Raw genomic sequence first — 27701 nt, 5'->3', positions numbered from 1 at the left:
TTTTTCATGTCCTCTGGGAGAAAGAGATTCTCTATTTGGGACGTCTTGAAAAAATCTTCTCAATTTTCTTCAACTTTGGTGTCGTTTATTATTTAGGTTTTAAGTGTTTAAGCAACCATGTCAATAAATGAGATCGTATTCAACGAAAAATTGAGAAGCGAGGTTTCTTCAGTGCGCAATGTCTTTAAGAAAGACTGGACATCCTGCATAGAGAAAAATTGCCTTCCGGGGATCAATATTAAATAGGGAACTTTAACAAAAAGCTCCCGGTACTGTTTACTTTAACGAAAAATCATATTTTTACACTAAAAAGTCAATCCTGGTACTATTCACTTTACCCTTTATTTTGTCCTTATCATTAAAACTCAAAGTTTTCAAGCCATTTTCATTAGTTTTCCTTATTAAATATCCGTAATCATTAAGTATATAAACACAAACTGGATACTAATTACCAAAAATCCGTACACGTGCAGGAACCACTTTTGAAGTGATGAAATCTATTAACATCTCTAACAACAAATTCCCTCTCAACAATCTCACTAATTAACTTGAAAGCTTCATGACAATCCCTACACATTCTCAAGTTCTTCATTATTCTAATGATCACTCCTTTCGGTATGCTTATCAACGCAAATCCCAACGCTAATCTCTCACTGTGCAAACCTACAATTTCCTCCTTGGCCTCCTCCTCCACATCGACAAAGACCAGTCCCAAACTCCCTCCTACATACCCTCTTTGTTTCATTTTCCCTTCTAAATCCCTCAACAAAGCCACCACCTCGCTCCCTCGCGCACAGGATGACACATCTCCGGCGTAGAATACGTAAGTTGAGTCCTTGACCTCAATCCAGCTGCACCCGGGTTCTTTTTGCACTCCAGTACGCCTCATTTCTGACCTAAGATCATGAGAGTTCTCCCACTCTCCGTTCAATGCGTAAGCATTTGATAATGTGACGTATGCACCCGCTACTTGTTGGTTAGAGTCTATTAGCCGTCTGCTAGCTTCAACAGCGATGTCTACCCTTCCGTGAAGCCTACTCGCCGAAAGAAGTGTGCCCCACAACAAGGCCTCTTGGTTTGGTTCTGCTTGGATAGATTTGGCTAGTTCGTAAGCCTCGTTGAGCCGGCCAGTTCTACCAAGCATATCAACGACGCACGTATGATGCTTTGCATTCGGTAATATTCCATGCTTCTCAAACATAGATTCCAAGTGTTGGAGGCCTTCATCTACAAGCCCTGAATGGCTACAAGCATGCAAAACCCCAACAAAGGTGACATTGTTTGGTTTTATTCCTCTATCGATCATTTCTTGAAAGAGTTGAAGAGACATTCTCCCAAGTCCGTACTTTGCTGCAGCCACAATCATTGAAGTGTAGGGTATTACAGTAGGATTCCGAATCCTCCGGAAAACCTTATCAGAATATTCAACACACCCACATTTAGCATACATGTCCACCAGTGCACTTGCAATCACATCATTTGAATCATGGCTACCCCGAATTACTGATCCATGTGCAACTTTCCCAGAAACTAATCTACCCAAGCTTGCACAAGCATTGACAACACTAGCCAACATAAAATGATTCGGGCGCTCCGACATCAATCGATTAAATTCTCGAAAAAGTTGAAGTGCTTCCTGCCCCTGCGCGTTTTGTGCATAAGCACAAATAATTGAAGTCCAAGAAACAACATTCCTACAACTCATCGAATCAAAAACCCGTTGAGCATTATCGACATCGTTGCACTTCCCGTACATATCAACCAGCGAAGAGCAAACAACAAGGTTAGATTGAAAACCCAAAACTTCAACAAGCCCATGAACTTTCTTCCCAGTTCTGAGATGAGCAAGGATCGAACACGCATTAATCACAGTCGCGAATGTGAACTCATTGGGAATAACCGAACACTCGGGCATCTTCCCAAAGAGCCAGAGAGCCATTCCGGGCTGACCCGTGTCGACATAACCGGCCATGAGCGAGGTCCACGACACAACGTTTGGTTCCGGCATTTCATCAAACAGTTGGCCTGCAAGGTCGATTCTTCGGAGCCTAACATAACAGTTGATGACATGGTTTGTGGTGAAAGTGTCATATAAATAACCGGATTTTATAGCGGCGGAATGCAGTGACTCTGCGGAGCCGGAATCTTTACAGTGCCGGAGCTGTTCAACGAGATGAAAATTTGACGGTTTATTTTGGCGGGAAAGGTTTGAGGCGGTGAAGGCAAAAATGAGATTTTGGTTCAACGGGTTTCTCATCTGTCTCGCGCGCTCTCACACACGAGGGATCTTTCTGGTTTATAACATGAACGGTCAAACGACGACGTTTGGTAACCAATAATAATTTCTAACTACCTTCCCTCTTACCTTTCCTTTTTGCATTTTCCACTCAATTGTTTATCCTCTTTTCACATATGCCCCTACTTAATAACCCAAATGTTAATCGCACCAATACTTCTAATTTTTTCATTAATATTAAACATTACAATTTGTTCTTTTTTTTTTAATTTAATTTCTTTTTTTTATTACGATCTAATGTTATTTCTCTTCACTTGCAAGTAAGATGTGGTTCGATTCTTATCAAAGTCGAATTTGAACCACATTTTTACTAGTCTTTTGTGAGGCTTAACCGACTTACCCGCCATTTTTTTAGTACACCAATATTTTTACACTAAGGAATGGAGAGTTCGACTAAGCCACACAATGGACAATCTAATTTGGTATCAAATTCGTTATTCACGAAATTCAAACTTAAGACCTCTCACCCATGTCCCATTAGTCTAGCCAGTATCGTTTGTATAAAAAAATAAAAAATACAAATAAAAGCAAGGGAGTCCTTAACGAATTGGAAATGTTTAATATTAATGAAGAAAATGAACAGTATGGTATGGTTAAGATTTGGAATATTAAATTAGGGACATATGTGGAAAGAAGAGAAACAAATTTTAAAAATATTAACTACCTATATTTAAATGTAAGTGTAGTACGCGTGACATAAACTAAGGAGTGGTAACATTGACTTGTAGAAAATTTTACGAAATTCTTTCAAAGTAGAATTCTATATGGATTATGTGTCACCTCACAATTTAACTTTACTTTTCACACATACATGATAAAACATAATACAAAAAACATGAGATTGCAAAGAATTTATAAAAAATCTCAATTTGAAGAGAATCTCGTTTAGCAATCTGAAGTTTTTGCACATGTGCACATCACTTTCTAGCTCCTAAAAATTGATGGACTGCATCGGTGCACGATTCTTTCTAGCCCTTGAAAAACTGGCTTGATATTTAGTCGGTTGATATTGCTTGCGCAAACAACAAGATCAATCATATAAATTGAGATTGACGGTGCCTAAGTCTTCTATCTTTTCAGAAAGAAACAATCAAACATATCATGCACCACCATCTCCCAATCTCAATTCTCAATGGTGTTATGTAGGTTGCCGTCCATAATTAAAAAGCACCCATTCATATAAATGTTTTTTAGTTGACAACGAGACATAAATCTGAAAGAAACAAAAATTACATAAAAAAATTACGAGATCGCAAAATCCTAATTATATCTACAACTAGCAATCGACCACAAGAAATAGAAGCTAGCTAAATAAAGGGAACCAAATTGCATGGCAAATTCAAACTATACATTACTATTTACTTTCTACTATTTGCTTTGGAATATCTCTTTGTCTACCTTTAGCATATTCATCGTCACCTTCCTCAGATTATTTTAAGAAAATATTTTCTTTTGTTTTGACCTTGTTTTTCCATGATAATTTTGTTTTTCTTTTCTCTATACAAATGAAGAGCTATTTACAAAAATAGTATAAGTCAAGTTATCGTGATATATCAAACTCGCTATAAACGGATTCAAACTTACAGTTGTGTTAGTCAAACTCAAATCCTCCTCCCCCGATTAAATGGAGACAGTTAGTTTAGCTAATTGGTAGTCTTTTGCAAAGAAATTATATTTTCAGTTTTTATTTTACAACAATATATATATATATATATGTATGTATGTATGTATTATAAAAGTTTACAGAACTATATTATTGCATGACATGGTGTGCCCTAGCTTCGGTCATACATGGATTGATGAAAACAAATGTCTGTATTTATGTGTGTGTGTGTGTGTGTGTGTGTGTGTGTGTGTAAATGAAACTTGTGACAAGTGTCGTGATGGAGTGAAGCAATTTTATGGGGGTAGAGTTTCCTCCAAAAGATAACGATAGGGGGGCGGGTGTTTCCAAGTTGTAGAATTCAATTCATTGTGTTTTTGGACTTCATCTTGGTCGCATTCGGAAAGTTTAAGAAATTGTGCCACCTTGGGGCCAGGAAGAGAGGAGGCCGACGTTGACATGGTGGGAAGGAGGTCAGGATCGAGAGAGGGATGATACCATGTAAAAAACCTGCAACAGGTAAGTTGAATTGTAGAAGTCATAGTCCGAATTCATTCATTTACAACGCACAAAAACATTTGATTACAAAGACTCTTGTTTACAGTTTTGTGTCCATATTTTTCTTTACATTCACCAAAATTTAATTAACCAAGTATATTATGACCTTTTATAAACTAGTTAGCCTTTTAAATTGTAAAACAACGATTGCCCTTGTAGTTGATATAAAGGGAGTGATTCCGGATTTTCGCACTCCCTTTTAATCCCATGCACTTTCGTTTTAAGTTTGTCAGATAATTTCTTTTTAACTCGTTCAGTCTAATCAATAAACTAAATGATAAAAAAAAAGAATTGTTATTAGCACTCTAAAAGTCTCATTTTACACTCTTTATAAGTGTATTTTTCCTTCTAATTATAAAAAGTTTGAAGTGCCAAATGAGATTTTTAAAATGCTAATAATAATTTTCTAAAAAAAACATAAAAAGTATGAAAATCCCACTCTGATTAGAGGAGAGAGAGCGTGTGATTCTTGGGAGGAGGGGGGACACTCGCATTTTGGACACGTGTTTTTTTTTTATCAAGAAATTTAAGGAGATGACAACAATTTAACACTGTTAAATGGGTGGACAAATGTCACTAACTTATAAAAACCAAAGAGAGGGCACATTCATTTTGGGTGGAGTAATGCTAAGAAACCTAAATTTGTAGATAAAATTTGTAAACCAAATGATGTGTCACAAATAAGAAATGATCATGTTTATCAACGCTTAAGTAATAGTTCATGATTCCAATTATTAACTTTTATGTCATTTAATTTATAAAATTTTATCTACAAGTTTAATCCCTCTAGCATTGCTGTTAGGGATGCAAAAGAGTACGGTGACCGGAGGATGATGAGGGTGGACAAAGACATGATGACAACACTAGATTTGGTCTGCAAAAATGAAGGCATCTGAATACCAATTGAGATTGGGTCTGCAAAAAGGATGATACCATGTAAAAAACCTGTAACAGGTAAGTTGAATTGTAGAAGCCGTAGTCCGAATTCATTCATTGACAACTCACAAAAACATTTGATTACAAAGACTTGTTTACAGTTTTGTGTCCAAATTTTTCTTTACATTCACCAAAATTTAATTAACCAAGTATATTATGAACTTTTATAAACTAGTTAGCCTTTTAAATTGTAAAAAAACGATTGCCCTTGTAGTTGATATAAAGGGAGTGATTCTGGATTTCCCCACTCCCTTTTAATCCCATGCACTTTCGTTTTAAGTTTGTCAGTTAATTTCTTTTTAACTCATTCAGTCTAATCAATAAACTAAATGATAAAAAAAAAAATTGTTATTAGCACTTTAAAAATTTCATTTTACACTCTTCATAAGTGTATTTTTTCTTCTAATTATAGAAAGTTTGAAGTGCCAAATGAGAATTTTAAAGTGTTAATAACAATTTTCTAAAATAAACATAAAAAGTACAACAAAAAAAGTATGAAAATCCCACTCTGATTAGAGGAGAGAGAGCATGTGATTCTCGAGAGGAGGGGGGACACTCGCATTTTGGACACGTGTTTTTTTTTATCAAGAAATTTAAGGAGATGACAACAATTTAACACTGTTAAATGGGTGGACATTGTCACTAAATTATAAAAACCAAAGAGAGGGCACATTCATTTTGGGTGGAGTAATGCTAAGAAACCTAAATTTGTGGACAAAATTTGCAAACCAAATTATGTGTCATAAATTAGAAATGATCATGTTTATCAACGCTTAAATAATAATTATGATTCCAATCATTAATTTTTATGTCATTTAATTTATAAAATTTTATTTACAAATTTAATCTTTCTAACATTGCTGTTAGGGATGCAAAAGAGTACGGTGACCGGAGGATGATGAGGGTGGACAAAGACATGATGACAACACTAGATTTGGTCTGCAAAAATGAGAATGGCCCCTACTACTATCACCCATATAAGTCTGCCACAATAGACAATTGCTTGTACTACCACCACCACACCACACTGTTGGAACTTAGATTCCTTTCTCTTACAGGTTACAAGAACAACAATTATTGCATCATGTGCCATACCATAAAAATAAATAAAGGATGCTTTGGGAAAATTATCAGGTTTAACAATCACACGGTTACTTGATGTTATCAATTCATGAATTATATATAATTTATGTAAACGATATGGCTAATATTTTATGTAGTTATGATATGGTAGTAATAAGTAGACACTAACACACGGTTACCTGGTGCTAGTGAATTGCACAATGGTAACAAGAGAAAGGCTGAAATACCTATGTGAGTCTTCTCTCGGCCCTTAAAAATATGGACTTGCCACAGCTAATCCCCTTCTAAAAAAAAAGATATCGACATACTGTTATAAGTAGACAAGTATTATAGAAGAGTAAATCAAGAACAACATTTAGCAGTGTGACAGACACCGAAAAATTTATACAATACTAGCCAATTATTTGATTGGTCCTTAGTCCAAGGGGCTACATGTATGACTTAACTTTAGAAAGTGCATGAATCTAGGTCCCCACAAGCTCACACACCCAATGTTTGACGTAACAACACAAAATTAAGTTACAAAGACCAAAACAAGGTGCCTAACATCAATGATTCTCTCCCTATAAATACAGGCTTCTACAAGACTTGAGAGCTATCAAATACAAACTAACCAAATCAAGAGAATTTAGTTTGTTACCTCCAAATTGTGCTTCCTCCCCAATGGCCCCTGTACCCATTTATCCCATCAAGGTTGGTCACATTGACGATGTCCAAGAACTCAGAAAATCCAAGCCTTCTATTATTCCTGAGAGATTTGTGAGGGACATGACTGAGAGGCCAGCACTTGCCACTCCCATGCCATTCTCCACTGACATTCCCACCATCAATTTCTCAAAGCTTGCAAAAGGGACCAAAGATGAAATCAAAAGTGAGATTTCCCAGCTTGTAAATGCCTGTGAGAACTGGGGATTTTTCCAGGTAAAAATTCCACACAACTCTCTTTTTCTGTTTACTTGTAAGGAAAACATGATAATACAGATCTGGGTGTAGCCAAGTTGGTTAGAGCAATGTGCTCTCCTCTCTACACCAAAGTTTGAATCTCTCATACTCCATTTCCGCGATTTAGATGAATTAGTGTAGAAATAATGCTTGCATCAGAAAAACATGGCAAATCATGGAAGCTAACTACTGGTCTGTTGTGGCTATTTTATGACAGGTGGTTAATCATGGGATTGATCTGAGTATACTCGAGAGCATAGAGAAGGTGGCCAAGGAATTTTTCATGCTGCCTTTGGAGGAGAAGAAGAAGTATGCGATGGCTCCTGGGACAGTTCAGGGATATGGCCAGGCTTTTGTTTTATCAGAAGACCAGAAATTGGACTGGTGCAACATGTTTGCTCTTGGGGTTGTACCAAACTTTATAAGAAACCCCATGTTATGGCCAACAAACCCAGAAAATTTCAGGTAAAAGTTTCTTCCACGCTTCAAAATATGTTCTCTTTTTAGGCATATTGATTGTCATGCAAATCACAGTTTGACATATACATATATAATTAATCAAAAACTCAAGAAAACTGTTATTAACACTCGAAAAAGTTCATCGTGCTCTCCTCTAGGCATAAAAGTTTGCTTTGTGTTTTTATAAAGTTAGACTGCTCTCCTCTAGGCATAAAAGTTTGCTTTGTGTTTTTATAAAGTTAGACTGAATAATGATTTTTTAGAATGACAATAATAGTTGTAAGAACCCAAAGCAAAAAATTTATATTCATGGGTCAACTGTGTCCATCTATTGGGAAGGGCCAAGTATTTCTTTTTCTTATTATTAAAATCTAAAGTCTAAAACTTTTTCCTTCTTTTGTTTTCCCCCACTCAAGTGAAAGTGTAGAGGTCTATTCAAAGGAAGTGAGGAAGCTGTGCCAGAATCTGCTGAAATACATAGCCATGAGCCTTGGATTGAAAGGTGATGTGTTTGAGAAGATGTTTGGGGAGGCTGTGCAAGCCCTAAGGATGAACTACTACCCTCCATGTTCAAGACCTGACCTAGTTTTGGGACTAAGTCCACACTCAGATGGGAGTGCCCTCACAGTTTTGCAGCAAGGGAAGGGCAACTCAGTGGGGCTTCAAATCCTCAAAGATGACAGATGGGTCCCTGTTAAGCCCATTCCCAATGCACTTGTGATCAACATTGGAGACACCATAGAAGTGAGTAAAAATATAGTTGCATAAGAAATGTCTCGTAATTTTAAGGACAAGCGGGAAGCTCCTGAAAGGATTGGCACCCTCTTTTTCGGAATTGAAGGGTGGGTGCTTTGCGCCTTTGGACTGATGAGCTAATCTTGCGTAATTCTTGATATTGATTATTAAAAAGTGGCATTTTGATTGTTGTTATTTTTCTAACATGAAAAATGAAATGCAGGTTCTTACAAATGGGAAATACAAGAGTGTGGAGCATAGAGCAGTGACACACAAGGAGGAAGACAGGCTTTCAATTGTGACATTTTATGCTCCTAGCTATGAGATAGAGGTTGGACCAATGGCAGAATTGGTGGATAAAAACAACCCATGCAAGTATAGAAGATACAATCATGGAGAATACAGTAAACACTATGTAACAAACAAGTTGCAAGGCAAGAAAACCTTGGAGTTTGCTAAGATTCAAACCTAAATCTCAAATTAATTGACAAGACCCCATTTAGTCCCCAACCCTTCATTACTGTCAAAATACGAAAATAGTTGTGAAATGTTATTGGTAACATGTTGGAACTTAATGTACCACCATGTTACTAACATAAAATTCAACAGATGTCTTGTACAAAGAACTTCTGTACTGTGATGTCAAGTAAGTGTAAATTATTGGGATGCACTGTTCATATGTAACTCATTTTGTACGATCTCCACCAATCAATCCCGTGGGGTCTTTGTGCTCACAAGCTTTTCTTGTCAAATTGCGTTTGTTTATATATTTAACTAGCAGTACACGCCAGCATAAGTAAACAAGAATGGAGTAGATTGTTTGGCCTTCAATTTCCGTACTCTTCTCATCTCATTCTGTTTGTGTGGTCATGGTTAAGATATATTAATATTTTATATTGATTTTTCTATAAAAATAATAAAACAAAAATTAATAGGAATATAAAATGTTGACGTGGCTTAACCGTGATTACACAAAACAGGAGAGGATGAAAAGAGTATGGAAATAGGAGGGCAGACAATCCCTCTCCTAACTATATATCAAACAGAAAATATCACTTTTCAATGTTCTTTCTCTCTCTCTCTCTCTTTGATTCTTAATACAGAAAGAATAGCATGCAAAATTATGCAATCATATGCAGGAAGGAAGAGAATTCTCTACCCTCCTATTCTCATCTCTTTTCATCCCCTCTTCTTACACATTATTTTTTGTCTTATTATCTTTATAAAAAAAAATTAATATAAGATGTTGACATGACTTAACCGTGACCGTTCAAATAAGAAGACATGGAAGGGTAGAGAGATTAGGAGGGTAAAGAATCCTCCTCCCACCAACCATTATAATTCTTTATAGGATAGTGTTATCTATACATTATTTTTACTTTTCACATACATCTCTTCATTTTTTATCGTCGAATCGAATAAATTGAAAAAAAAAATTAAAAACAATAAATTAACAAATATGTGTGAAGTAAAAAAAAGTGTGAATAACACTTTCCTTCTTTATAATCGAAAAGAAGATGGAAAAAAGCATCGGTGTTCCTAGGGTTGAAAAAAATAAGAAAAATTAATGAAAATGACTTGAAAACTTTGAGTTTTAATGATAAGAACAAAATAAAGGGTAAAGTGAATAGTACCAAGTTTGACTTTTTAGTGTAAAAATATGATTTTTCGTTAAAGTAAACAGTACCGTAGACTTTTCGTTAAAACTTCAAAAAAAAAAAAAGCTAATCCGACAATCTTGAACAGTTGGGTAAGTATGGTATTCGGTTTCTACGAAGGGTTTGTTCAGTAAAATCGATCCAAAATGAAAATATTTTTTATTTTTTATTTATTGAATTAAGTAAATATTAGCCGTTGGATTTCCCTAAGATTTAATGTCAGCCTTTCGTTAAAATTAACCCTCTCTCCTAGGTCTTCGCTCAGCCACCACATATCACTTCCTCCTCCCTCGACTCTGACGCCCTCACTTTGGTCTTCTCAGCAACTTCTCCGGCCGCCGCATCACCATATCTTTTTTCTCTCTCTCTCTCTCGCCCCCAACCGCCACCACCAAGATTCCTCCTCCCACCCCCTTATCGCCACCGCCACCGCAATTTAGTTATCACCACCATTGCATTTCAGCCACCACAATTATTTTCTCCTCCCATATTAATATTCAAACCTCTCTTTAGGATTCTCATCTCCTCTAAATTCTCATGCAACCCCACTTGTAGATCGAGTCTCTCTCTCCGACCAAGCCACCACCGTGGCCTCATGCACGACCTCCATATCCGCCGTCCATCTCCATCTCGCTCTCGCATCACGACCTCCAAGCCACCTCAACACCACAAACAGTTCTGAAAATAGCCATTTCGAAAACTTCGGTTTGGTAGTCGGTACATGTGTTTCGGTTCGGTTACCTAATGTAGCGTTGGTACGTGTCCGTCCCACGTTTGTTGCGTCTAAAAACTGTGGAACGAATTGAAATTTGGCTAATTTTTCGTTTCACCTCTTTCTCTGGAACGACCCGTTCCACATCTGTGGAACACAAATTTATAACATTTTATGACAAAATTTCTCCTTATCTTTTTCAATATTTACATCATTCGGTCCGTCCTGTTCCGTCCTGTCCCATTTCGTTTTGTCTTTTCTGCATATCAAACGGTACCTAACCGAACTCATCCCTAGGTGTCCCGTTGTTGAGGGAAATGGGGAGAGAGAGAGAGAGAGAAAGAGAGAGCTCTTTTTTATTTTATTTATTTTTTATTTTTATTTTATGAGTGGTTGGAACCATTGAAATCATGCAAATATGTCTGTAAGATTTTGTTGTTCGCATTATTGAGGATTGGGGTGAAGGAAGCAGCACTGAGCAAGTTGTGATGTGTTTTTTGGTGATTCAATATTAGCTGAAATGACATGGAAAATTTAGAAAAATAACTAAAATTAGACGTCTACATAGAATTATAGCCACTATTTTAAATTTATGATAATTATAACTAAAATCTAATATAAAAGTACTTATACACTCTTATGATTAAAACTTTTTACAAAACAAATCCAAAGAAATTCAAAGCCTCACTTCAGCAACCTAGACAATTCTAACCCTCTCAAAAAGCTCAAAAGCTCAGCCAATTTCTGATGAGAAGTTTTATTAAGTTCTTGGTTATTTTTCCATCTGATATTAACAATTACTTTTCTAAATTTTTCAAAAATCTCAATCTTTGTCATCTTCTTCCCATCCTAGCAAAACCCAGAGGTTTGAGCCTCACGCAACATTACAATTTGTTTTTCGAAGACAATCATATCATTTATTTTAGGTAACCACTAAGCAGTAAGCTCTCCCCCTTTCTGTCCCTCTTGCATTTCTCTTTGTTGAAGATCAAATTGGATTGAAGTACATGTTAAAATCAAATTGGGCTCTGATCTGTAACAAGATTTATAGAAAAAGGATTGTGCTTTTTGTAGATCAACTGTTTGCGGAGTTGATTTCCAGAAGAAAAGGTGTTGGAATAAGATAACACCCAAACGAGTTTTGTGGTTACAACTGTGAATGCAAATTTCTTTCTCCTTGTTCTTAGACAAATTTGCACTTATAAAACAAATAACACCTTAGGTTAAGGCCAAGAACCTCATGCTCCAACGATGAATGAGGGGGGCTTTGACCGAAGAATCTCCGTTGTCAAAGTTAAAATTTTGAGAATTTAGCAAGAGAATTGGAATTGAGTTTTGGAGAGAATGAGGGGGTTTATATAGGGGAGTGGCCGGCCACCTTGGGAAGAGATGGACCGGCCACTTGGATGGTTTTGTGGGCTAGGTTCATGATTTGTGTTTAATTGGCTAATTAATTGAATAATTAATCAATTAATTTAGCTAATTAATATAATAAAAAATGAATGATTTAGGGGTTACCTTGTGGAGAAGATATGATGAGGGACAGATGAAATAGGTTATAATAAATACCTATTTGGGCACTTTTGACTTGATTGAGGGATGATTGTCTACTGCTCGCGCGTAGGAATTCCGATGTGTCTCGAGGGTAATTTTGTTCTTTTTACCCTAGAATCCACGTGTCGCCTCCATATTTTTCTGGATTATTTTTTGCTCCACAACAGCTCTAATCTTTGCAATGGTGGGCATAATTGCGTCCCTCATTGTTAAAAGGGTATATCAGTATTTTTATATCAACTTTTGGTTCTAATTATAATAACATTAAAAGGATGGCTATAATTCTATATGGGGTCCAAATTTTGGTTATTTTTCCAAATTTCCCCAATTACATGTGAGTGTTAACAACAACTAGAGCACAAAGTGATATGAAGCTCTAGTAATATACGTTATTCATGACATGAGAGCTGAGGTATGAGGGAATCTTTTAGCTAGTATCTTTCAGCATCAAATGACCAAAGTTATAACAACCAAAAACTTCGGTTTTAAGATACATCAGAACATAATAGAATTTTTATAAAATGAGATCAGTTACAATTTCAATTTATGTAATTTGTGCGAGCTTTTAATTTGGTTCATATAGTTTTAATTTCCACAGTTTTGTAATTCAAGAGCAATGACTTAATTTTTTTCGATTTTTTCGACAAAATTAAGATATTTGGAGCATATGTAAATTAGGAAAACAAGGTTTCATTTTATGAGCTTTGGTATTGTCATGCTCACCACAAGGTTCACCATGAAATAACATAATAATGCAAAAGTTCAACAAAGCAAGGGACCTACTTGGGGGCAAGGGATGATGCAATTAATCAGCTTTAGGGAACGTGTGGGAGAAACTTTGGCCCAACAAATGGAGCATGACCTATGCAACTTGGAACAAGGTCACTAGAAAAAACAAAGCAATTGATTTGGTGATGCAATTTGTTTAGTGGAATAAATTTAACTAATTAACTATCCAAAAGTAACACATTAGTGCTCCAGTCCACAGATTCATGAATCTGTTGGCTAATCTTTCTGTAAGAGTATCACAATTTAATGCTTAAAGGCAATCCACATGCGATTCAGAATTAGAGTTAATATTTTCAATAAATAATATGGTAAAATGCTAATAGTTAGACCAACTCGGGTTTAAGAGTAGTAGTCGCTACTTGGTTGGAGGAAGTCTCATTTCCGACTTAAATGGATATAAAAGTAATATATATTTGTGATGAGTTCAATATTTAATAATGGCTAGCATCATTGTACGAGAATAACTTTGTTCTGAATTCGCCTTTGTAAAATTATTTTGGGGAATGTCAAAACAAAAAATGCTCATAGCTAGAGAGAAAACTGCTCCTAGTTAGAGAGATGAAAGCTGAACTAATTTTTTGCAAGAGTGATATTCGAATGATGATCTTTAAAATGAATGGTTCGCGTGATAATATTTTGTTGTGGAGTGGGTCCAAACAAGCGATTAGCGTCATATAATTCACTTCCTAGCTGGTTAGCGTTTGAGAGCTCCTGTTATCTCAAACCAGTTAATAATGGAAGGAGTCCAACTCCTTATAAACTCATGCAAGGTACTTAACTTTTCAAGGTGGGACATTGAAGCGAAATGTGTGGACACCAAATGGCGAATAATATGAAGTACAAGTAATTTTAAACTTCAACCGTATGTTAATATGCTCTGATAACGTGAAAGAACGTTGAAGTTCCATATATAATTTCACAATAAAATCTTTGAGTTTGGGACATGGGGAATTGCCTCATGCATGAGAGAAGCAAAAAACAAAAACAAAAGCAAATGCTTGAACCCATTCATGACTTTTTGACAATGCGAATCCTTCCCACTAACTAAAAACCAAGTGCTCACGGCAGGTATGTGCTGTTTCCTAACTCGCAATTACCATCAGCAATTGTGGGAACTTCACCACCTCTTTTCTTTTCTTTTCCTACGCAACAAGAGCACGAGAGATTCTCTCACGCAATCAAATTTTAATTTTAGTAGCGTTATTGTTTAATAAACATCTGTCACGTATTAAAAAAATATATTACCAGTCAAATGAATGATTGTCACGTAATAAAAAAGTGCAATTGTGGGAACTTCACCACCTCTTTTCTTTTCTTTTCCTACGCAACAAGAGCACGAGAAATTTTCTTATGCAATCAAATTTTAATTTTAGTAGTGTTGTTATTTAATAAACATTTCACGTATTAAAAAATATATTACTAACAAATGAACGATTGTCACGTGATAAAAAAGTGACACGAGAGGAGAGGGTGTCTCCACCCCAATCCTCCAAAGGCTAATTATGCATCATTTCCAACATGGAAACCCTACTTTTACCTTCCCCTTTGTTTGGTTAGAATATAAAATTCAAGAGAGGGGTGGTGATCTCAGCAAATGGGTCCCAAAATCTCAAGTTTGACAAACTTTGAGTTGGAAATGCCAAACATGATTAAACAAGAAGTGATTATTTGTTTAGAAAAAGTGAGCAAAGTACCATGGATTTGGAAGGAAGCTAGTAGTAGAGGAGGGAGAGACATCTTTGCAATTCTGTTGGCCTTTCACTTTGTGAGTTGGGAATTTCTTTGATTTATTGAATTAAGAGAGAACCGTTAAGTTTGCTTCCATCACTTCCATTACCATTACCATTACCATTTTCTGCAATTTGGCATCTTGTTGGTATTGCATTTGGCATTTGACATTTGGCAATTCATTGAGTTGAACTTCCTAGAAAAATACCACCTTTCCGTTTTCTTGTATTATATAATATCAAAGTTATATGGTTTTGACTAGAGGTGGCAAATCAGCTCATTAAGTTGTTAATGAGTAACAATTATGACTCATTTAGTCTGATTTCACATTACATTATCGTCATCACTATCGATCTCATCTCTATATTACAGTATTACGATAAAATCAAATTAAACGCGTTTTAACGGGTACCCATTAATAATTCAATGAATTAATTTGTCACCTCTAGTTTTGATGACCATGGCCAACCTAAAAATTCTCACTTTGTCCCCTTCCGCTTTCTTATTAGAATGAGAAAAATTAACAAATTTATTCTCATTCTTTTTGCTTATTGTTTAAGCAAGTTTTGTTTGCGATTCCCATTGAAATCCCACATTCTAGTATATGAATCTAAACGACTATATAGTTTATAGCTCAAGTAATTCAGAGTAATCACTTGTACATTGAGATGTGTTAAATTAGTTTTGGCTTGATCCGTTGTTTCACATTGGAATGATAATTAATCATCACTTGATTTTGATTATATGGCATTCACACGACTGCTTATTATATTAAGATTTGATTCCGCAGCAACTTGGTAACAAACACTACTCACATTTTCGACAATATTATTACCAGCGACAGCACAAACTTCTCACTGAAAGCTACTTCCACCTCCCAATGTCAGGGCTTATATCATACCAAACTTTTTAGTGATAAGCTACCATCATCAGTCACTTACTTTCGTGGACAATTTCTAACGGTTGATGCATGTGACGTACATATCTCGCCCACCAACGATCAGAAATTGCCCATGGCTTGACCTTAGAGCATGTCCATCCCACTAAGATACTAAATGTCTAGGCGACTAGGCAAAGGCAAATACTACCTTAACGAATGGTAATTGTCTGAGTGCATCTTCGTTTGTAAATGACTTGCTTGGGAAATTGGTATTAAAAAATTATTTAAAAAAAATTCAGATATGATTTTTAACCATTTTGGTCACGTCACATGTTATTGTTAAAAATTATAATTTTGGGTAAATTACATGTTACCACCTCATATAATATCTTCAAAATATTTCATTTTTATACTTCACTTACAATTTTATTTCAATATAATACTTTCATTATATTTTTCCATTTATTGATCCGTTAAAAGCTGACGTGCCCTGCCACATTTGTACCACACGTGGCTAAACCCTTAATAAAAAATTAAAATAATTAAATTAAAAATTAAAAAAAAAACTAAAAAAAAAACTTCATCTTTCTCAACCCATCTAACGCAGTAGGTTCATCCTCTCCCACCCCTGAAGAAGTCATGCACCACTCTGATGATTTGATTTTAATCAATTTGTGCTCACAAATTTCTCATACCCAATTCTTCTGAGCCTCTCGTTTTTGTATGATGACTTTAATCAATTTGCGAACTCGGTGGAGGAGCTGGAGCCAACGAAACCTTCTACAAAAATCTCCGAATCGATGCCGAATTTCCAAAGTTTATCGAGATCGAAGCCGTTGGCCTTAAGGAGGGCGATGGATTCTGCGACATGGGGGTTGGCTTCCTCGTCAAAACCCTGGAAGTCGAACTCCCAGGTGCCGCCGACGTCGCCGCTTTCGTCGAATAGGGTGATATCGCGGTGGAATCGGGGATTGAAATGGGGACGAAGTCGATCTCGCATGACTTCACCTACGAAATGGGGATGAAAGCAGCAAGTTTTTCTCAGGAATTTTCTCATAATGTGCCACAAAAACCTTGGGCTTTGATGAGAATTTTCTCAGGAATTTTTCTTTTTTTAAAGTAGGAAAAATCTTGAGCTTTGATGAGGAAAATCAACGGCCCATAATGTGCCACATCGCCCCTCCTCGGGCTGGGCTGTGTGTCTGCAAACTCTTTTGAGTTTTGGGGGATTGGATTGCATAATTGCCCAAGCAATTGGCAAGGGGTTAGCACAAGCGAACCGTTTAAAGGTGCAAATTTGACGGCAGACCAAGATTACGTGTAATTTGGGATTCCGGAGGAGCCGAAACTCATTGCTTGTCCCACAAGCATAACAAACTGATTTTTGCACACCATCCCTCTTTATTTTGGCCCTCGATTCTTGTTTATTTGTTCAACCCAATGGCTAGCAGAGAGGAGAGTGCAACAAGTGAAATCTAACATCTCTGGACAACAAGCCGTGCGCGGCGAGGCCCATGTACAGTAAGGAAAATAATTCATAAGTAGGCATAGTTCAAATCCGTCAACGTAAATAAATAGACAGGCACCAAAGACCAAACTAATAACACAAATCATGAAGCAGAAGAGCATAAGCATTTTGTAATCGTATCGACAAATTCTGAGTTGACAAGCCATGTGTTTTGCAATCAAGACAAAGCACCCACCTGATAAATTTGATATCCTATCGTCGACATGCAATTTCAAGTGGACACACTGGGACCGAAAGTACGCCTCCTTCCAGTGGGGCAGAGAAACAGCTAACAAAGATGGATTGGTATAGTCATGCGATGGAAGATAATGCAATAATTAAACAAAGATACGATACGGTCCCATGTTGCACCGGGACCATATTATGAAGTCAGTTACAGATTTCCCCAGCAAGAGTGCACTACCCATATTAGCCATCCATACCTTGCTCCAAGGGCAAAATGTACAAAGTATTCTCCGCTCGTGCTTTTTAAGCAATCACTATTGGTCACCGATGCATTGGCATTTACAAGTGATTGTGCCACCTCGTCCACTGCTTGAACCAACTTCTTGTGCTAATTATAGCAGCAAGAGATACCACGCCATTTGAAGGATGATCAACTTAGACCGCATCATGCCAAGTACCTAAACAAATTGGGGTTGTCTTTGTCCCGTTCTAAGTAGTCTCTTGTGATTAGATCTTCGATCCTCTTTTTTATTGCTTTGAAATCGGGCTGAAGAAGAGACAAGGGAGGGAGGGGAACAAACACCACTCATTTAGAACCAAGGAAAAGGGGTTTAAATAGTATCAAACCAGAAAAAATAAGCACTACACTAACCTTGAACATGCGACCTAGCTGCTCTACACACTCCATAACCAACTGCTGATGACCCAAAACTTTACGGCTCTTCATAATACGCACAATTGATGCATCGATGGCATACCTTCTGTCCTTGTCAACATCTTCAATTACTTTCTTCTTCTCATCCACCGGTGGAAGTGGGATCTGCATGGTGATCAGTGATCACAGTGATAAGTTAACTGATCACTCAGATAAACACATAATTAGAAGACAAAATGACAAGATACCACGTAAGGATCCAAGTACCTTGATCCTCCTCATTTTGTCAGTAAACTTATCGTTAAACTCAAAGTAATCAGTGGGAGAGATAGTTTTTGTGTTTGGTTCCTTGTTAAGGATCTTATACTTGGCACATGACAATGAATGGAGTAGTCTGACAACATCATCATCAGTCAAGTTTAACTGAGTCATAATCTCCGAGTAACTCAGTCTATCTGAGGTATTGAATAACAGCAGGGCTGAAGCCTAAAGTAAGATAAAGGAAAATCAGTCTTAGAAATAAATAAAACTCTAATAGATCGGCATCTCACAACCCAGAAGAAAAATATAAGAAATAGATCACATATTAGAGAGAGTTCAATTAATATCTTAAATATATTACCTGATAAGTCGTCACAATAAGCTCTATGGTTTTTGGATCAAATTTCCCAATGATGTTACAAGTACCCAGTGAGTACATCCACGTAAGCTTTCTGTGTTTTGTCTTCGTTTGATAGAATTCCCTGAAAAGTTCTACGCACTTAACCTAAAGCAAGAGTGAAATATAAAGAAGTTAGAAACATCCCCGAAATTCTTAACCCAGCAGATAGTAAATTTTGCAAGGGAATTTTCTCAGCAGAATCGGTATACCATCTCTGGGGGTAGGTTGAGGTCAAAAGTCTTGTAGCTTGGCCAGAAGCCAGTGGTCAAGACAGTAACTGTCAAATCAATACCAGGATTTGCCTGTGGATTATTTCTCAGATACTCCTCAAAGCCAACTTGGTTGTCCTTGGCCAATGTCAAATCAGTAACCTGCAAAAAAGAACCATTTTTTCTTTCTTAGTCATATCTCCAGCAGTAACCCTGAAATGCATGCACACAAGTACAAAACATTAAAAACAACATTTCTTGAAGGATTTTTTAAGACAACTGACCATTCCATCCATCTTTGAGGTAAACTGACCACCACATTGTTGCTTTAGTTTTGTCAAAATACATCTCTCATGGTCATCATTAGCACTCTTGTCAAAAAGAAGACGTCGAGCAAGCTTTTTCCTGCCAGAAATTAAACATGTATAGTTTATGTAATGCCTTCTAGTTTTAAACTATACATAATCATCTATAACCTTTCCCAAAAACACATTAGATTGAAAGGAAGCAAGTTGAGCAATAAAAGTGATACCTATAGAACTCCGCGAACAGGTCTTTGTCACTAATATAAGCCAGCAGCTTTACTACCTGCAGTTTGATGGGCCTTTGTTACTGAACTTTGCCTACCAGAATAAGAAAAAAGTAATATGTCCATGGAAGGTAAATAAATCGAATGGCACATCAAGAGTCCAGACCTTCTCAAGTGTCTCCTCAATGGCTTCATCACTCAACTTTTCACTCCCACCTTTCTTAAGAATGTTATCACAAAACGTGGCAAGTAGTTCCGCACTAGAGCTTCCAGCAACACCCTTGTTGCAAAAGATCTCAAAAGCCTCCTTTAAGGCCTACAGATGCACAAAAAACTTTCAGTTATGCAGAAACAATTGGTGGCAGAAATAAGAATCTTAAAGCCCTGTTAAAATACAAACCTTATGGAAAAGAGTATGGTTTTGGAAACATTCATTGACGTATGCTATGTACTTATCATGCAGCTCAATCACTTTTCTAACAAAAACCTGAAAAGCACAATCATATTAGTGTCACTCAAGCAAATCAAAAGTTCCACATGTGCAATGTTCCTGAAATTACCTGTTCCTGCAAACCAACCACATCCTTTTTCTCTGCCTGTGGGGGAACAAAAAAAGTCAGCATTCATGTACAATTAATTGTCGACATGAACAAACAATCTGAATCAAACGAAAAAATCGCTGGACTACTGATAAATCAAAACTGACATTATAAAATAGCTGTCTAGTTCAATATATGAAACAAGAAAAGTCGACAAACAGGACTCTTTGGAAATATATGAACAGTCCTTTCATCTTTACAGTGTATAACATATCATATCATGCCCTCTATGCAGATTTACTGAATCTATTAATGGTGCAAAGGAGCTTTTAATCCTCATGGATAGGAAATTTTTTAAATTACCTAAAAAAAAAAAAGCCAAAGCAATATTTTAAGGAAGATTGTAAAGATCTAAAATTTCGGTCAAGAGTTTGGTTTTCATTTGAACCTATTTTCTACAGCTATATTATTTCCCCCGTGTCAAGAGTTTGGTTTTCATTTGAATCTACTTTCTATGGCTATATTACTTTCCCCCATGGGACTATGGGTGTCTCTAATTTAGAATTTCAAACAAAGTCTGACCAGTAGACGGTATTCAGTAGAAAACCTTCTCAGCAGCCATGAATGTATAAACATAAAAGAAAAGATGGTCAAGGCATATACCTTCTTGTTGCTTGCTGCATCTTCTGCCTGTTTGACTAAGGCTGTTCCTTCAGCAGTAACATGCTGCATCATGGAACACCATGAAACAATAAGAGCATGAAAAAAAAAAAAACAGAAATGGAAAAATATATGCTTATGCTACATACCAGATCACCTTTAACCCACAAAAAAATAAAGGAAGACTCCTAACCTGCTTGAATATTTGAGAAACAGGATCCAAACCTCGAGGTATCTTAGAAAATAGCCTGAACATTCTAGACAGATCATCCACCTTAAACAGAAAGAAGAAAAAATGATAAGAAACAACATTCGCCTAGTTTTTTTCAGAATTCCTTCAATCTAATGAACAAAGATGTAGATTTTAACATTTCTCCGAAGGTACCTTGTCATCTCGAAGCAATGCATGGCATCCTGAGTGCTCTTTCTCAAGTAGTTGGGTTGCATAAACAGACAACAGCTCATGTTGAACTTTCTACATTAAGTAAATAATAACATTAACAGCCAGATTTCAAAATCTACAGATACTTGCATCCGGACTTACCAAGACTTAACATTCCATAGGAATATCTATGCATATATGGTAAATTCATAGAAATAATCAAATTCAAACCTCAAGCAGCTTTGGCTCACTACTAGAGTGCAAGTAGTTAGAAACTCTATCTTTCTCCCGTTTCAAACACTCCTCTGCCTGGATTTTCACACAAAAATTAAGTTCATCGAAATAGTTCATATATGTGTATATACTATATAGAGTTAAAACTGATAAGACTAGCGTAATGGAGTTTACTTTCAGCATATAATCTGGACAAGAGTCTTCTAAGATCCAGTTGGAAGCTTTTCGAGAGTAATAGGCAGCAGTGTCTTTAAGCATGTCTGCTTCAAAGTCATTTTCATAGTGATCCATTTGTCCCATTCCAATCTCAACAAATATATCCAGAACATTCTTCAAGAGAGCTCGGTCAATCTGCTCTCCTTCACGTTCTTGATCAATCTGATTAGTAAAATGTCAAGTAAATTTATTCAACTTAAACATTAGAACATGTGGTTCAGGTAAAACAGAAACGTACCAGAGATATTACAGCACTTCTTACTTTTGGTTTCAATTCTTGGTAGACCTGAAAATCACAATGATATATTACCCATCATATTACAATCTGTTACCTCACAAAAATCAGCTGAAGATGTGAAGGGATCGTGACAGAAAACATCGTTCATATAAATTTTACCAAGAAATGGGTTGGGGGTGAGGGAGGAGAAGCGAATGTATATAAAAGAAAAAAAAAGGTATGAAAGTCAGCTTGAGCTATGGTTCAGGAGGCAATCAAAAGAATTCTCCAAACAACTTGATTTAAGATGGCATGTAAGGGTTCCAGTGCAACTTACCAGATCTCGGAAGCAAGCAAGTCCAACTTCATTTAGGGGTGGAAGTGATCGCCGAGCTATAAAATAGCGATCAAGATAATGAAAGAAACGAGAAAGCCACCTGACCATAATTTTATGGTTGGTCCACCTTTTCACAAGCTCTCTCAACATGAACTCATCGTGCTTCTCTCGCAAAGATGGCAAAACCTGACATAAGCATATAAAATTAAACTAAGCAACAGAAAAAGCATTTGTAAGAGAAAAAAAAAAAAAATATATATATATATATATATATAACATCTCAAACAACACTTGGGGATTGGGAGCGCTTAATTAGCCCTGACTACACATGCCAAATGAATATCATATCAATGTGCATTGAATTCTAACAGGTTAGGTGATGTTAGATAGTGCAGAGCATTAAGAATATAACTTTGGCTTAAGAAAAAACAGTTTGTGACACTGTAAACACTATGCAATCTAATTTACCATAAGTACTGGGACTAGGAAAAATATTAGCTAACTGCTTCCTCACCGTCGAAGTAATGTACTCTTCAAAAGATTCCCTGTACTTGTCATATAGCTGCTGTGAATAGTCATGTGGTGGCTTTTGAGTACACATATTGTATATGGTTCTGTGAATAAAATTACGAACAACGAAACGCAATCAGCAATCAGCAATGTTTACCTTTGAGGCATACAACGACAGCAAATAAAAATGACCACAACAGAAAGAAAAAAGAAGTTAGAAACAGATACGTGTAGAGCATCATGTAGTCCTCAGAACTGAACTGCGGCTCGGGCAACCCTTCTAGAATGTTCTTCAGCTTTGTGATCCCCTTCTGCATGAACTCCCATCCTTGTTCTAAATCAATGGTCTTCCGCTCGTTCATCGCCATCCTGCCAGACTCTAACTCGCAACCGTGAAGCCAAAATCTGCAAAAGTCAATCACCGAAAGATCAACAAACTGAGCCAAACCCAAATTCCCAAATGCGAAAACCACAGACACATCAGAAACCCTAAATCAACTAGTTCAATCAACTTCCCCTAAATTCAAAGTCAAAGAATCATAAAACCCTAATCTGTTTGACAGCCAATTAAAGATCCCCCAAACAGTGAAATTCCCAGAATTTCCCAGCAATCAAACCTCAAGACTCAAACTTTCCGAAATCGAACTCCAAATGTGAAAATTTACCAAAATTACAGCCCCAATCAATGTTGAAAAGCAACAGTTCGTAACAGACAGTAATAAGTTAAAGAAACTGGTGTAAAATCAATCCGTGATCAGAAGAGAGATCAAGGTCGCGATATGTAAAAGTTAGCAGAGAGATTCACTTGAGCTGGGAGCCGGAGAAACCCTAATCGGAGGAAAAAGAGAGAGGGGTCTGGAGGAGGAGGAGGACGGCAGACGAAGATGACGAAGTCCGACAGAGCATAGAGAGAGGGAGAGAAAAGGGTGGAAAAAAGGAGTTTGGGGTTAAAGTAGTCTATCTAGATTCTAATAATCTCAGATGTAAGCACTTTTCGATCTTGGACATTATGAACACAGCAGACAGCCACTTGATGCATACGGGTTTATGTTTCACTGTAAAATGATTCCATATTAGAAGGTAATTTTCTTATGAAAGTCTCGAGTTTAAATGATCCATCATCTTTCAATTTAATTTGAAGTCGTCTAATAGAACTTGTAATAAAAATAAAAATAAAGATAATGTACCATCTCCAACGCTTGGGTTAAAAGCCAAATTTTTTAGCTCGGAAAATTTGGCTTTTAGCCCAGAAACATCTTTTCTGCTCCAACCCTGCTGTCCTAAAATTTTAGCCCGGAATTATTAAAGAATGAACTTAGACTAATTTTTTTCTTAAATCAAATTTTTAAAAAAAATAAATATGTAGATTATTGTAAATTAATTTTATGAACATTTTAATCTAAAAAAAATTTAAATTCCGATAAACATTTGGCATTTAGTCTGGGGGAAAGCTGGGGGGTATTTGGCCCACATATAACAATTGGCATTTAGCCTAAAATTTTAACATGGGTTGGAAAGTGTTTGGAGGGGTAATTTGGCTTTTAGCCCAGATTTGGAGATGGCCTTAGACCATCCAACCCTTGGGCTAAAAACCAAATTTTTTAGCTCGGAAAATTTGGCTTTTAGCTCAGAAACATCTTTTCTGCTCCAACACTTCTGCCCTAAAATTTTAGCCCAGAATTATTAAAGAATGAACTTAGGCTAATTTTTTTTTCTTAAATCAATTTTTTTAAATAAATATGTAGATTATTGTAAATTAATTTTATGAACATTTTAATCTAAAAAAATTTAAATTCCGATAAACATTTGGTATTTAGCCCGGGGGGAAAGCTGAGGGGTATTTGGCCCAGAAATAACATTTGGCATTTAGCCTAAAATTTTAACATGGGTTGGAGAGTGTTTGGGGGGTAATTTGGGGGGAAATTTGGCTTTTAGCCCAGGTTTGGAGATGGTCTTAGGGAGATTAAATTTTTAAAATAAATTTGCAAATCAAATCATGTGTAACCAACATGAAATAAGCATGTTAAACGATACTTTTAATTAATAATTCAATCATCAACAACTACATCATTTGATTTACAAAATATGGTTTCCCTAGCATTATCCAATAAAAATGTGTAAATTACACAACACTATATCAACTATAGGTCGAACCACAATCTCATACCTCATGTTTTAAATATTGCAATGTCATACCTTATGTGACAAATTTATTGCAATGTTAAACCTCTGTTTAATTTTCTATTAAGTAAAGGGAAATTTTATTTAAACCCATTAATCCTCCTTCCATACCCAACTTAGAAATTTTGTCCCACAAACTTACCATTTTACCCTCAAATACAAAATTTACAAACTTGAAAAAAATTACACAAACACATAAACCCACCCAACCACCTACCCTGGCAATAGCCGGACTTGATTATGGTCGTCATCAAGCAACCAATCGACAACCTTGCTAGGCTGGTTAAGACCAAGCCTTTCTTGAAGATCATACAATTGGATTGCAGTGGGTACCGATAGCCTTACCCGCCGATCTCGAAGCCCTCTTATGGTGCAAACCTTGCTATGCCTGTCCTTTCCTCCAAAAGCTCGGGACGCACGCACAATCCTTGGATCCTTTAACCTTGGCCATAGAGTTGATGAACGAGATAAATTAGGGTTTGATGAGATTTTATTAGCTTCTCTGGCGACACATTCTCTTGATGTCGTCGAAGACCACAACCGCCCTCCACTATGTTTTTGATGTTCTTCTCCACCCTCTGGCAATCCATTTTCCAATTTCCGGCAGCCAATTATGGCTAGATTTTTCGCTAGTTGATAATATCTTTCTACACCCATATTTTCTTTAGGGCATAATTGGAATATAAAATTTAACAAAAATTTAATGGGTGTAGAAATAAGTTTATTGGATCCAAATAAAATTTCCCTTAAGTAAATGTGAGAACACTCCTCTACCAAATTAGGTAAATTTCTTGTCTCAACAAAATTAAAATGAATGAAAAAAAGTAATCACTCCCCCTCTTCTCTTTCCTCGCTTCTCTTCTCCCCATAATGAACTAGAAGAATTGAAGCACCAAACCTAAACCGTCTACATTTGCAACCAACTTCAACACCTATAAATTCTCAAATGTTGCAAACCCACCCAGCACATTGTCGCTGCACTTGTGAAATTTCAATTATTGCCGTGGAGGTTGAGCCACCGCTTGCAAATGATGAAGCTAGGCTTCTGTTACGACCCGGTAGCTTAGCGAGGATCTTGAGGAAGATTTTGTTGGACAGTACGGAAGTCCAATCAATGTTTGCCCAATTGGGGATTATGGTTTTGTGAGCGGGTTTTGGTTTGGGGGAAGCTAGTTGAGTAGTGAATTGGAATTACAATTCGTTTTCCACGTCCTTCCTCATCACTAAAACCCACAAAAAAAATTCAGAAAAGAAAAACGCAAAAAGGACGAAAGCCCTCGAACCAAGCTTGTCCAAACCTAACCTAACATCATCCCCCACTTCGAACACATCGTATGACGCCTACTTTTGATTCCTCACCAAACCCAAAGTATTCCTCTCCAAGAAGTCCCACCACGTCCTCCGCCTCGATGATGTTGGCAACCTCTACAGGGAATTCGGCTTCCCTCATCGCCGAAAAGTTGCCTGATCCCTACAACGTTACCCCTTTATCTTCCAAACATATTGCCACGATGACAACAAAATGTCGATCGAATTCACTAATCTCATGGAAGCTTTGCTCGAAGAGAAGCGATTCATAATTAACTTAATGGAATTGGACCAACCTCAGGGAAGCTTTACTCGAGAAATGAGAGATAATGGGTAACCGAAATTCACATAGGTTAGAGAGAGAGAGAGGCTCTATGAGATGTTGAGAGAGAAGGTTTGGTTTTTGGGATGGGAGCGTTGGGCCAAAATTTTTTGTTTTTTTTCTTCTTAATTCTTTAAATAAAATATTAAACACTGACGTGGCTTCAACTGAGTCTCGGTCTTTCCTTAGTTGGAATTTCACGTGGAACCCAATTGAAGCCACGCCAGCATTTAACAGACAAATTGACGGAGACCTGTCATTGCAATGAATTCGTAAGACGAGGTATGACATTGCAATATTTAAAACATGATGTATGAGATTGTGGTTCAACCCATAGTTGATGTAATTTTGTGTACTTTAGCCTAAAAATAATAATAAACTGATGAATGAGCTTATTATCATAAAATACATGCATGCATGCTCAAGTACAACAATAAAAATTCAACTCGTTAAACTCAATAACTGTAGAAAACTTTCTAAATGGGACAGGTTTGAAGATGAAAATTCGGGTACTTTTCGGTTATGGGGAAAAACCATGAATATTATTCGGTTAGGTTTTGGACATGGTTATAGGTGTAACGACCCGTCCCTACATATTTTGGTTTTTATAATTTTAAAACATGAAATTATGAAAATGCCCTTCAAGGCAAAAACGTTGACTTTTGTTGACCACCTTGTCGTGTCACGTGAGATTCATTTCCTTGGCGTATCTTTGTAGTACCCGTCGTTACAAATGCGTTGGCACAATCGAAATTGAATTTGGAGCTAAAACAAAGATTTTATGGGATTCGAAACGATAAAGGCATTTTGATAATTTTTCAATTAGAGATATTTCTCCATCATGGACCATTAGGGTGGCTACCCCATTTCTGGGGTGTTCTTTTTTCTCCCCCGATCTCTCGGACCCTCTTGAACACTCTCTCTCTTTCCTTGTCTCTCCCCCCCATCTCTACAAACTCTCTCACCTCTCTTCTCTCAAACTCTCCATCTTATTACTCTCTCTTTCTCTCCAAGCACAGACACACACACACATAAACACCACAACGAAGATTGGATCACCACCACAGTAGCTTACACTCCAGCGACCCCACCTCCCTTGAGACCTTCCTATCGCG

The 27701-nt window shown here is 36.7% G+C and overlaps 3 protein-coding genes across 5 annotated transcripts; 1 reads left to right on the top strand and 2 right to left on the bottom strand.

Moving 5' to 3' along the window:
- Nucleotides 1-371: 371 nt before the first annotated feature.
- Nucleotides 372-2270, bottom strand: LOC103452969 (pentatricopeptide repeat-containing protein At4g15720). The gene has a single exon (XM_008392492.4). The coding sequence runs from the start codon at nt 2255-2257 to the stop codon at nt 449-451; it is 1809 nt and encodes a 602-aa protein (XP_008390714.1). The 5' UTR covers nt 2258-2270; the 3' UTR covers nt 372-448.
- Nucleotides 2271-7011: 4741 nt separating this feature from the next.
- On the top strand, nt 7012-9364 carry LOC103452933 (protein LATERAL BRANCHING OXIDOREDUCTASE 1). The gene is made up of 4 exons (XM_008392462.4): nt 7012-7397; nt 7636-7883; nt 8294-8621; nt 8836-9364. The coding sequence occupies exons 1-4, from the start codon at nt 7140-7142 to the stop codon at nt 9082-9084; spliced, it is 1083 nt and encodes a 360-aa protein (XP_008390684.2). The 5' UTR covers nt 7012-7139; the 3' UTR covers nt 9085-9364.
- Nucleotides 9365-17546: 8182 nt separating this feature from the next.
- On the bottom strand, nt 17547-23907 carry LOC103452934 (cullin-1). Of its 3 annotated transcripts, none has more exons than XM_029092039.2 (20): nt 23581-23907; nt 23004-23180; nt 22780-22879; nt 22266-22451; nt 21950-21997; nt 21670-21873; nt 21493-21570; nt 21265-21354; nt 21073-21153; nt 20883-20945; nt 20241-20276; nt 20081-20167; nt 19847-19996; nt 19684-19739; nt 19436-19556; nt 19152-19313; nt 18904-19047; nt 18549-18767; nt 18279-18446; nt 17547-18173 (listed from the first exon to the last, which is right to left on the bottom strand). In XM_029092039.2, the coding sequence occupies exons 2-20, from the start codon at nt 23141-23143 to the stop codon at nt 18072-18074; spliced, it is 2235 nt and encodes a 744-aa protein (XP_028947872.1). In that variant the 5' UTR covers nt 23144-23180; nt 23581-23907; the 3' UTR covers nt 17547-18071. The 3 variants fall into 3 exon arrangements, with proteins under 3 accessions (XP_028947872.1, XP_008390685.2, XP_070667199.1); XM_008392463.4 differs by having other exon boundaries at nt 23441-23857; XM_070811098.1 differs by having other exon boundaries at nt 21974-21997; nt 23581-23808.
- Nucleotides 23908-27701: the final 3794 nt, after the last annotated feature.

This window comes from Malus domestica, chromosome 13 (genome assembly GCF_042453785.1).
Source record: "Malus domestica chromosome 13, GDT2T_hap1".
In the NCBI taxonomy this organism is placed as follows: Eukaryota; Viridiplantae; Streptophyta; class Magnoliopsida; order Rosales; family Rosaceae; genus Malus; species Malus domestica.
This window is presented reverse-complemented; position numbering and strand designations above follow the sequence as displayed.

What these genes read in the sequence shown, in the direction of transcription:
- LOC103452969 (XM_008392492.4), bottom strand. Translation starts at nt 2,257, where the DNA reads ATGAGAAACCCGTTGAACCAAAATCTCATTTTTGCCTTCACCGCCTCA.
- LOC103452933 (XM_008392462.4), top strand. Translation starts at nt 7,140, where the DNA reads ATGGCCCCTGTACCCATTTATCCCATCAAGGTTGGTCACATTGACGAT. An exon ending in AGAACTGGGGATTTTTCCAG is followed by an intron (nt 7,398 to 7,635) that starts GTAAAAATTCCA and finishes ATTTTATGACAG; the next exon opens with GTGGTTAATCATGGGATTGA. An exon ending in ACAAACCCAGAAAATTTCAG is followed by an intron (nt 7,884 to 8,293) that starts GTAAAAGTTTCT and finishes CCCCCACTCAAG; the next exon opens with TGAAAGTGTAGAGGTCTATT.
- LOC103452934 (XM_029092039.2), bottom strand. Translation starts at nt 23,143, where the DNA reads ATGGCGATGAACGAGCGGAAGACCATTGATTTAGAACAAGGATGGGAG. An exon ending in AAGAGTACATTACTTCGACG is followed by an intron (nt 22,452 to 22,779) that starts GTGAGGAAGCAG and finishes TGCTTATGTCAG; the next exon opens with GTTTTGCCATCTTTGCGAGA. An exon ending in ACCATACTCTTTTCCATAAG is followed by an intron (nt 19,997 to 20,080) that starts GTTTGTATTTTA and finishes GTGCATCTGTAG; the next exon opens with GCCTTAAAGGAGGCTTTTGA.